Raw genomic sequence first — 12,150 nt, forward strand, 5'->3', positions numbered from 1 at the left:
TACTGTAATTTGATGTATTGATCACACACACACACACACACACACACACACACACACACACACACACACACACACACACACACACACACACACACGGAGTGCTTCAGTAGTACCTCTGGTTTGAGGTCTCTGTGTACCACTCCTACATCGTGCATGTGGCTGACGGCTGACACCAGTCTCCTCATGATGCGGCTGGCCTCCGTCTCACTGAAGTGCTGCTTCCTCCGGATCCTCTCCAGCAGCTCTCCACCACGCAGCAGCTCCAACACCAGGTATGTATGCAGCTAGAGAGAGACAGAAAGATGGACAGAGTTACTCCTAGTGTCTCCAGAGAGAAGCATTACAGCACAATACAATGAGTCATGTTTACTATGTATTAATAGTTCATATACGCATGCAAATATTCCTATAGATTTTGTAATTATATGTCATTATTTTGTAATGATATTAGATTTGTAATGAAATCATATGCTTTACTGAGTTAATATGATCTGTCCTGATCGGAGTGCTCTGAGCCAAGGATGTAGTTATACAATAGCTGAAATAGTTAAGGAAATTCTAAATTCTACCCTGAATCTCCATTTACATATTCCTAACAACAACCCAGCTCTTACAGTGACTGAGAGATGAGGAACAGAGGGGTGGGGAGCGGAGGGGGGGTGCTGTGAAGTGCACACTTTGTGAAGGGTGGAAAATCGGGAGGCAGATTGGGAGAGGGGGGGGAGTTGAAAGGCGCAGCGAGGGGGCTTTGCTTTGATCTAGGTCAAAGCCCTCACTCTGCCTGCATCCCAAATGGCACCCGATTCCCTTTTACAGTGTACTTCTTTTGCACAGGGCCCTTAGGGCTATGGTCTAAAGTAGTGCACTATAAAGGGAATAGGGTGCCATTTGAGTCGCAGACCTCTCTGAGGTACCAGTACAGTAACAATCCAGCAGAGCTCATCAGAGCTAGTGGTGCTCCTAGGCCTGAAGTGCCCCAGCTAATGAACCCCAGAAATATCAGCCACACACACACACAGAGACATGAACACACACACACACACACACTTGTTTGACCCAATTTGGAGCAAGAAGTTTTTTTTTTTGTTCACTAAACTCAAGGCCCACATACAGAAATATGTTCCATGTGGGTTTGATGAATCTATACCTATAGTGGATGTACCTGTATGTGGTTCTGGAGCTGTTCTGTACTGACACAAATACAACCTGAAATATGAGGGGGATAGTATACTGTTTATTATAGGACAATAGGAAGGAGAGAACAGAAGGAGAATGTCCCAGGAGGAGAGAGAACAGAAGGAGAATGTCCCAGGAGGAGAGAGAACAGAGGGAGAATGTACCAGGAGGAGAGAACAGAGGGAGAATGTCCCAGGAGGAGAGAGAACAGAGGGAGAATGTCCCAGGAGGAGAGAGAACAGAGGGAGAATGTCCCAGGAGGAGAGAACAGAGGGATAATGTCCCAGGAGGAGAGAACAGAGGGAGAATGTCCCAGGAGGAGAGAGAACAGAGGGAGAATGTCCCAGGAGGAGAGAGAACAGAGGGAGAATGTCCCAGGAGGAGAGAACAGAGGGAGAATGTCCCAGGAGGAGAGAACAGAGGAAGAATGTCCCAGGAGGAGAGAGAACAGAGGAAGAATGTCCCAGGAGGAGAGAGAACAGAGCGATAATGTCCCAGGAGGAGAGAGAACAGAGCGATAATGTCCCAGGAGGAGAGAACAGAGGGAGAATGTCCCAGGAGGAGAGAACAGAGGGAGAATGTCCCAGGAGGAGAGAACAGAGGGAGAATGTCCCGGAAGGAGAGAACAGAGGGAGAATGTCCCAGGAGGAGAGAACAGAGGAAGAATGTCCCAGAAGGAGAGAACAGAGGGAGAATGTCCCAGGAGGAGAGAGAACAGAGGGAGAATGTCCCAGGAGGAGAGAACAGAGGGAGAATGTCCCAGGAGGAGAGAACAGAGGAAGAATGTCCCAGAAGGAGAGAACAGAGGGAGAATGTCCCAGGAGGAGAGAGAACAGAGGGAGAATGTCCCAGGAGGAGAGAACAGAGGGAGAATGTCCCAGGAGGAGAGAACAGAGGGAGAATGTCCCAGGAGGAGAGAGAACAGAGGGATAATGTCCCAGGAGGAGAGAGAACAGAGGGATAATGTCCCAGGAGGAGAGAACAGAGGGATAATGTCCCAGGAGGAGAGAACAGAGGGAGAATGTCCCAGGAGGAGAGAACAGAGGGAGAATGTCCCAGGAGGAGAGAACAGAGGGAGAATGTCCCAGGAGGAGAGAACAGAGGGAGAATGTCCCAGGAGGAGAGAACAGAGGAAGAATGTCCCAGGAGGAGAGAACAGAGGGAGAATGTCCCGGAAGGAGAGAACAGAGGGAGAATGTCCCAGGAGGAGAGAGAACAGAGGAAGAATGTCCCGGAAGGAGAGAACAGAGGAAGAATGTCCCGGAAGGAGAGAACAGAGGAAGAATGTCCCGGAAGGAGAGAACAGAGGGAGAATGTCCCAGGAGGAGAGAACAGAGGGAGAATGTCCCAGGAGGAGAGAACAGAGGGAGAATGTCCCAGGAGGAGAGAACAGAGGGAGAATGTCCCAGGAGGAGAGAGAACAGAGGGAGAATGTCCCAGGAGGAGAGAGAACAGAGGGAGAATGTCCCAGGAGGAGAGAGAACAGAGCGATAATGTCCCAGGAGGAGAGAACAGAGGGAGAATGTCCCAGGAGGAGAGAACAGAGGGAGAATGTCCCAGGAGGAGAGAACAGAGGGAGAATGTCCCGGAAGGAGAGAACAGAGGGAGAATGTCCCAGGAGGAGAGAGAACAGAGGAAGAATGTCCCGGAAGGAGAGAACAGAGGAAGAATGTCCCGGAAGGAGAGAACAGAGGGAGAATGTCCCGGGAGGAGAGAGAACAGAGGGAGAATGTCCCGGAAGGAGAGAACAGAGGGAGAATGTCCCGGAAGGAGAGAACAGAGGGAGAATGTCCCAGGAGGAGAGAGAACAGAGGGAGAATGTCCCAGGAGGAGAGAGAACAGAGGGAGAATGTCCCAGGAGGAGAGAACAGAGGGAGAATGTCCCAGGAGGAGAGAACAGAGGGAGAATGTCCCAGGAGGAGAGAACAGAGGGAGAATGTCCCAGGAGGAGAGAACAGAGGGAGAATGTCCCAGGAGGAGAGAACAGAGGAAGAATGTCCCGGAAGGAGAGAGAACAGAGGGAGAATGTCCCAGGAGGAGAGAGAACAGAGGAAGAATGTCCCGGAAGGAGAGAGAACAGAGGGAGAATGTCCCAGGAGGAGAGAACAGAGGGAGAATGTCCCAGGAGGAGAGAACAGAGGGAGAATGTCCCAGAGGAATCTAGCTTCCACATTCTTCTGCTCTGTTCTATCAGTGACTTAATTAGGCTGCCTGTCTGATGCTAGTCTTGTCTCCATCACTGGCTCCGTCAGATAGCAACTATTTCTGAAGATGGGCGTTTACTGGCAATGCTTGGGAGACCAGGTCTCTCTTGTGAAATAAAATCTATCACAATGTGAAGAACCTGTATAAATAAAAGTTAAATGAAAATATGTGGTTGTTTTGCCTACTTCAGCTGAATCCAATGCGTGTCTGCTAAATGACTCAAATGGATTGTTTTCACTGACTGGATAGGATGATGCACTTATTTCTAACCAGAACAGCAAACAGAACAGGTGTTTCTTGCAAAAGAGATGTTATCTAAATAAGACTAACCAGTATAAATACTGAGGTTAAAAATCCTTACCTGGTCATGGTAAATCTCGTGAGTCTTGATGATGTTGGGGTGGCCGTCGCAGAGCTTCAGAGCTGTGATCTCTTTCTGTGTCTGAGCCTCCATCCTAGAGGGGAGAGACAGGACACAGAGTCATCCCTGAACAGAAAGGAGCCTCCATCCTAGAGAGGAGAGACAGGACACAGAGTCATCCCTGAACAGAAAGGAGCCTCCATCCTAGAGAGGAGAGACAGGACACAGAGTCATCCCTGAACAGAAAGGAGCCTCCATCCTAGAGGGGAGAGACAGGACACAGAGTCATCCCTGAACAGAAAGGAGCCTCCATCCTAGAGGGGAGAGACAGGACACAGAGTCATCCCTGAACAGAAAGGAGCCTCCATCCTAGAGAGGAGAGACAGGACACAGAGTCATCCCTGAACAGAAAGGAGCCTCCATCCTAGAGGGGAGAGACAGGACACAGAGTCATCCCTGAACAGAAAGGAGCCTCCATCCTAGAGGGGAGAGACAGGACACAGAGTCATCCCTGAACAGAAAGGAGCCTCCATCCTAGAGAGGAGAGACAGAGAGTGTCATCAGCCTCCCAAGTGGCGCTGCGGTCTAAAGCATAGCATCGCAGTGCTTGAGGAGTCACTACAGACTAGAGGTCGACCGATTCTGATTTTTCAACGCCGATACCGATTATTGGAGGACCAAAAAAAAGCCAATACCGATTAATCGGAAGACTTTTTTATTTTTTTATTTTTAATAATGACAATTACAACAATACTGAATGAACACTTATTTTAACTTAATATAATTAATCAATAAAATAAATTTAGCCTCAAATAATTAATGAAACATGTTCAATTTGGTTTAAATAATGCAAAACAAAGTGTTGGAGAAGAAAGTAAAGTGCAATATGTGCCATGTAAGAAAGCTAATGTTTAAGTTCCTTGCTCAGAACATGGGAACATATGAAAGCTGGTGGTCCTTTTAACATGAGTCTTCAATATTCCAAGGTAAGAAGTTTTAGGTTGTAGTTATTACAGGAATTATAGGACTATTTCTCTCTATACAATTTGTATTTCATATACCTTTGACTATTGGATGTTCTTGTAGGCACTTTAGTATTGCCAGTGTAACAGTATAGCTTCCGTCCCTCTCCTCGCTCCTACCTGGGCTCGAACCAGGAACACATCGACAACAGCCACCCTCGAAGCAGCGTTACCCATGCAGAGCAAGGGGAACAACTACTCCAAGTCTCAGAGCAAGTGACGTTTGAAACGCTATTAGTGCGCACCCGCTAACTAGCTAGCCATTTCACATCGGTTACACCAGCCTAATCTTGGGAGTTGACACGCTTGAAGTCATAAACAGCGCAATGCATTGCGAAGAGCTGCTGGCAAAACACACGAAAGTGCTGTTTGAATGAATGCTTACGAGCCTGCTGCTGCCTACCACCGCTCAGTCAGACTGCTCTATCAAATCATAGACTTAATTATAACATAATAACACACAGAAATACGAGCCTTATATCATTAATATGGTCGAATCCGGAAACTATCATCTTGAAAACAAAACGTTTTTTTCTTTCAGTGAAATACGGAACCGTTCCGTATTTTATCTAACGGGTGGCATCCCTAAGTCTAAATATTCCTGTTACATTGCACAACCTTCAATGGTATGTCATAATTACGTAAAATTCTGGCAAATTAGTTCACAACGAGCCAGGCAATGAACGCAAGAGCAGTGACACAATTTCATGTTAGCAGGCAATATTAACTAAATATGCAGGTTTAAAAAGATATACTTGTGTATTGATTTTAAAGAAAGGCATTGATGTTTATGGTTAGGTACATTGGTGCAACGACAGTGCTTTTTTCGCAAATGCGCTTGTTAAATCATCACCCGTTTGTCGAAGTAGGATGTGATTCGATGAGAAATTAACAGGCACCGCATCAATTATATGCAACGCAGGAAACGTTAGATAAACTAGTAATATCATCAACCATGTGTAGTTAACTAGTGATTATGTTAAGATTGACCGTTTTTTATAAGATAAGTTTAATGCTAGCTAGCAACTTACCTTGGCTTCTTGCTGCCCTCGCGTAACAGGTAGTCAGCCTGCCATGCAGGCTCCTCGTGGAGTGCAATGTAAGGCAGGTGGTTAGAGTGTTGGACTAGTAACTAGAAGTTTGCAAAAACGAATCCCCGAATCCCCCCTGAACAAGGCAGTTAACCCCCGTTCCTAGGTCGTCATTGAAAATAAGAATGTGTTCTTAATCTGACTTGCCTAGTTAAATAAAGGTGTAAAAAAATTTGAAAAAAATGAAAAAAGAAAAGAAAGAACAAAATAAGATTTTTTATTTTATTTTTTAAATACAACTTTCGGCAAATTGGTGGCCAAAAATACCGATTACCGATTGTTAGGAAAACTTGAAATCGGCCCTAATTAAATCGGCCATTCCGATTAATCGGTCAACCTCTACTACAGGCCCGGGTTCAATCCCAGGCTGTCCGATAGGGCGGCGCACAATTGGCACAGCGTCGTACGGGTTAGGGGAGGGTTTACTTGGCTCATCATGCTCTAGCGACTCCTTGTGCTGGGCCGGGCGCTGCAGGCTGACATCGGTCGTCAGTTGAACGGTGTTTCCTCTGACACATTGGTGCGGGCTGGCTTCCGGGTTAAGCGGGCGGGTGTTAAGGAGCGCAGTCTGGCGGGTCATGTTTCGAAAGCCCGTTGGGGAGTTGCAGCGATGAGACAAGATCCTAATTAGATATGACAAAAAGGGAGTAAAACAAATTATGTATATACAGTACCAGTCAAAAGTTTGGACACAGCTACTCATTCAAGGGTTTTTCTTCAAAACTATAAAATAGCACTTATATGTTTTCATGTAGTAACCCAAAAAAGTGTTATATTTGAGATTCTTCAAAGTAGCCATAATAACAGCTTTGCACACACTCGGAATACTCTCAACCAGCTTCATGAGGTAGTCACCTGGAATGCATTTAAATTAACAGGTGTGCCTTATTAAAAGTTCATTTGTGGAATTTCTTTCCTTCTTAATGCGTTTGAGCCGATCAGTTGTGTTGTGACAAGGTAGGGGTGGTATATAGAAGATTGCCCTATTTGGTAAAAGACCAAGTCCATATTATGGCAAGAACAGCTCAAATAAGCAAAGAGAAACGACAGTCCATCATTACTTTAAAACATCAAGGTCAGTCAATATGGAAAATTTCAAGCGTCATAATAAACTGGCTCTCATGAGGAACACCACAGGAAAGAAAGACCCAGAGTTACCTCTGCTGCAGACGATAAGTTCATTAGAGTTACCAGCCTCAGAAATTGCAGCCCAAATAAATACTTCACAGAGTTCAAGTAACAGACACATCTCAACATCAACTGTTCAGGGGAGACTGTGTGAATCAGGCCTTCATGGTCAAATTACTGCAAAGAAACCACTACTAAAGGACACCAATAAGAAGAAGAGACTTGCTTGGGCCAAGAAACACGAGCAATGGACATTAGACCGGTAGAAATCTGTCCAAATTTGAGATTTTTGGTTCCAACCGCCGTGTCTTTGTGAGATGCAGAGTAGGTGAACAGATTATCTCTGCATGTCTGGTTCCCACCGTGAAGCATGGAGGTGGTGGTGTGATGGTGCTTTGCTGGTTACACTGTCTGTGATTTATTTAGAATTCAAGGCATACTTAACCAGCATGGCTACCACAGCATGCTTCAGCGATACGTCATCCCATCTGCTTTGCACTTAGTGGGACTATCATTTGTTTTTCAACAGGACAATGACCCAAACCACCTCCAGGCTGTGCAAGGGCTAGTTGACCAACAAGGAGAGTGATTGAGTGCTGCATCAGATGACCTGGCTTCCACAATCGCCCAACCTCAACCCAATTGAGATGGTTTGGGATGAGTTGGACTGCAGAGTGAAGGAAAAGCGGCTAACAAGTGCTCAGCTATATGTGGGAACTCCTTCAAGACTGTTGGAAAAACATTCCTCATGAAGCTGATTGAGAGAATGCCAAGAGTGTGCAAAGCTGTCATCAAGGCAAAGGGTGGCTACTTTAAAGAATCTAAAATATATTTTGATTTATTTAACACTTTTTTGGTTACTACATGATTCCATATGTGTTATTTCATAGTTTTAATGACTTCACTATTATTCTGCAATGTAGAAAATAGTAAAAATAAAGAAAAGCCCTTGAATGAGTAGGGTGTCCAAACTTTTGACTGGTACTGTATATATATACTTAAAAAAAATAAAAATAAGAACGTCATCCCTGAACAGTAAGGTCAGTTTAACCACTACAGCATTTTCCTGTCAGGTAGTGTCAGCAGCACCCTTCATCCTCCAGCAGCCAAGAGGTGTTATAATCACAGAGCAGTCTCCTGTAATAGTCTGCTGGCCTGGAATTGAGATATACACCGTTTAGCAGATGCTTTTACCCAAACCGACTAACAGTTTTGCATACATACACTTTTTACATCTGGATGGACTGGCCAATCAAACCCACTAAGAGCCATGCTCTACCAATTGAGCTACTGAGGACCACGCTGGACGCCCAGAGGACCACGCTGACGCCCAGAGGACCACGCTCAGAGTACCACGCTGGACGCCCAGAGGACCACGCTCAGAGGACCACGCTGACGCCCAGAGGACCACGCTCAGAGGACCACGCTGACGCCCAGAGGACCACGCTCAGAGGACCACGCTGACGCCCAGAGGACCACGCTCAGAGGACCACGCTGACGCCCAGAGGACCACGCTCAGAGGACCACGCTGGACGCCCAGAGGACTACGCTCAGAGGACCACGCTGGACGCCCAGAGGACCACGCTCAGAGGACCACGCTGGACGCCCAGAGGAACCACGCTCAGAGTACCACGCTGGACGTCCAGAGGACCACGCTCAGAGGACCACGCTGGACGCCCAGAGGACCACGCTCAGAGGACCACGCTGGACGCCCAGAGGAACCACGCTCAGAGGACCACGCTGGACGCCCAGAGGACCACGCTGACGCCCAGAGGACCACGCTCAGAGGACCACGCTGACGCCCAGAGGACCACGCTCAGAGGACCACGCTGACGCCCAGAGGACCACGCTCAGAGGACCACGCTGACGCCCAGAGGACCACGCTCAGAGGACCACGCTGGACGCCCAGAGGACCACGCTCAGAGGACCACGCTGGACGCCCAGAGGACCACGCTCAGAGGACCACGCTGGACGCCCAGAGGACCACGCTCAGAGGACCACGCTGGACGCCGAGAGGACCACGCTCAGAGGACCACGCTGGACGCCCAGAGGACCACGCTCAGAGGACCACGCTGGACGCCCAGAGGACCACGCTCAGAGGACCACGCTGGACGCCCAGAGGACCACGCTGGACGCCCAGAGGACCACGCTGGACGCCCAGAGGACCACGCTGGACGCCCAGAGGACCACGCTGGACGCCCAGAGGACCACGCTCAGAGGACCACGCTGACGCCCAGAGGACCACGCTGGACGCCCAGAGGACCACGCTCAGAGGACCACGCTGACGCCCAGAGGACCACGCTCAGAGGACCACGCTGGACTCCCAGAGGACCACGCTCAGAGGACCACGCTGGACGCCCAGAGGACCACGCTCAGAGGACCACGCTGACGCCCAGAGGACCACGCTCAGAGGACCACGCTGGACGCCCAGAGGACCACGCTCAGAGGACCACGCTGGACGCCCAGAGGACCACGCTCAGAGGATCACGCTGGACGCCCAGAGGACCACGCTCAGAGGACCACGCTCAGAGGACCACGCTCAGAGGACCACGCTCAGAGGACCATGCTCAGAGGACCACGCTGGACGCCCAGAGGACCACGCTCAGAGGACCACGCTGGACGCCCAGAGGACCACGCTCAGAGGACCACGCTGGACGCCCAGAGGACCACGCTGACGCCCAGAGGACCACGCTCAGAGGACCACGCTCAGAGGACCACGCTGACGCCCAGAGGACCACGCTCAGAGGACCACGCTGACGCCCAGAGGACCACGCTCAGAGGACCACGCTGGACGCCCAGAGGACCACGCTGACGCCCAGAGGACCACGCTCAGAGGACCACGCTGGACGCCCAGAGGACCACGCTCAGAGGACCACGCTGACGCCCAGAGGACCACGCTCAGAGGACCACGCTGACGCCCAGAGGACCACGCTCAGAGGACCACGCTGGACGCCCAGAGGACCACGCTCAGAGGACCACGCTGGACGCCCAGAGGACCACGCTCAGAGGACCACGCTGGACGCCCAGAGGACCACGCTCAGAGGACCACGCTGGACGCCCAGAGGACCACGCTCAGAGGACCACGCTCAGAGGACCACGCTGGACGCCCAGAGGACCACGCTCAGAGGACCACGCTGGACGCCCAGAGGACCACGCTCAGAGGACCACGCTGACGCCCAGAGGACCACGCTCAGAGGACCACGCTGGACGCCCAGAGGACCACGCTCAGAGGACCACGCTGGACGCCCAGAGGACCACGCTCAGAGGACCACGCTGGACGCCCAGAGGACCACGCTCAGAGGACCACGCTGGACGCCCAGAGGACCACGCTGGACGCCCAGAGGACCACGCTGGACGCCCAGAGGACCACGCTGGACGCCCAGAGGACCACGCTCAGAGGACCACGCTGACGCCCAGAGGACCACGCTCAGAGGACCACGCTGGACGCCCAGAGGACCACGCTCAGAGGACCACGCTGGACGCTCAGAGGACCACGCTGGACGCCCAGAGGACCACGCTCAGAGGACCACGCTGGACGCCCAGAGGACCACGCTCAGAGGACCACGCTGGACGCCCAGAGGAACCACGCTCAGAGGACCACGCTGGACGCCCAGAGGACCACGCTGACGCCCAGAGGACCACGCTCAGAGGACCACGCTGGACGCCCAGAGGACCACGCTCAGAGGACCACGCTGGACGCCCAGAGGACCACGCTCAGAGGACCACGCTGGACGCCCAGAGGACCACGCTCAGAGGACCACGCTGACGCCCAGAGGACCACGCTGGACGCCCAGAGGACCACGCTCAGAGGACCACGCTGACGCCCAGAGGACCACGCTCAGAGGACCACGCTGGACGCCCAGAGGACCACGCTCAGAGGACCACGCTGGACGCCCAGAGGACCACGCTGGACGCCCAGAGGACCACGCTGGACACCCAGAGGACCACGCTGGACGCCCAGAGGACCACGCTCAGAGGACCACGCTGACGCCCAGAGGACCACGCCCAGAGGACCACGCCCAGAGGACCACGCTGACGCCCAGAGGACCACGCTGACGCCCAGAGGACCACGCTGACGCCCAGAGGACCACGCTGACGCCCAGAGGACCACGCTCAGAAGACCACGCTGACGCCCAGAGGACCACGCCCAGAGGACCACGCTCAGAGGACCACGCCCAGAGGACCACGCTGACGCCCAGAGGACCACGCTGACGCCCAGAGGACCACGCTGACGCCCAGAGGACCACGCCCAGAGGACCACGCTGACGCCCAGAGGACCACGCTGACGCCCAGAGGACCACGCTGACGCCCAGAGGACCACGCCCAGAGGACCACGCTGGACGCCCAGAGGACCACGCTCAGAGGACCACGCTGACGCCCAGAGGACCACGCTGGACGCCCAGAGGACCACGCTCAGAGGACCACGCTGACGCCCAGAGGACCACGCTCAGAGGACCACGCTGGACGCCCAGAGGACCACGCTCAGAGGACCACGCTGGACGCCCAGAGGACCACGCTGGACGCCCAGAGGACCACGCTGGACACCCAGAGGACCACGCTGGACGCCCAGAGGACCACGCTCAGAGGACCACGCTGACGCCCAGAGGACCACGCCCAGAGGACCACGCCCAGAGGACCACGCTGACGCCCAGAGGACCACGCTGACGCCCAGAGGACCACGCTGACGCCCAGAGGACCACGCTGACGCCCAGAGGACCACGCCCAGAGGACCACGCTGACGCCCAGAGGACCACGCTGACGCCCAGAGGACCACGCTGACGCCCAGAGGACCACGCCCAGAGGACCACGCTGACGCCCAGAGGACCACGCTGACGCCCAGAGGACCACGCTGACGCCCAGAGGACCACGCTGACGCCCAGAGGACCACGCCCAGAGGACCACGCTGACGCCCAGAGGACCACGCTGACGCCCAGAGGACCACGCCCAGAGGACCACGCTGACGCCCAGAGGACCACGCTGACGCCCAGAGGACCACATTTACATCACAATGCCATCACATACAGTTAGCTAGTTAGCCAGCCAACGCCCCACAGTGAGCTAGCTCTGGGAAGGGCTGGTCTGGGCCTGGTACGTGTCAGTTTGGCTTGACAATGATCATACTGTATGAGCAGACCATTCAGCACCAACTGATCTGGGATCAGGCAGG

General features: G+C 52.6%; 1 protein-coding gene across 2 annotated transcripts in view; it reads right to left on the minus strand.

Annotated features, from left to right (window-relative positions):
• The window catches only part of LOC106611337 (ribosomal protein S6 kinase alpha-5), a 58,384-nt gene that overhangs the window by 9,325 nt on the left and 36,909 nt on the right, over positions 1 to 12,150 (minus strand). For both annotated transcript variants that reach the window (XR_006770995.1, XM_045723632.1), the window contains exons 12-13: positions 3,743 to 3,836; positions 114 to 284 (exon numbers count right to left, since the gene is read on the minus strand). Coding sequence is in view for 1 of the 2 variants with exons in the window: in XM_045723632.1 (XP_045579588.1) it covers positions 114 to 284; positions 3,743 to 3,836 (265 nt within the window). In the remaining variant the exon portion in view is untranslated. The remainder of the gene's footprint in view (positions 1 to 113; positions 285 to 3,742; positions 3,837 to 12,150) is intronic.

This window comes from Salmo salar, chromosome ssa09, assembly GCF_905237065.1.
Source record: "Salmo salar chromosome ssa09, Ssal_v3.1, whole genome shotgun sequence".
Taxonomy (NCBI): domain Eukaryota; kingdom Metazoa; phylum Chordata; class Actinopteri; order Salmoniformes; family Salmonidae; genus Salmo; species Salmo salar.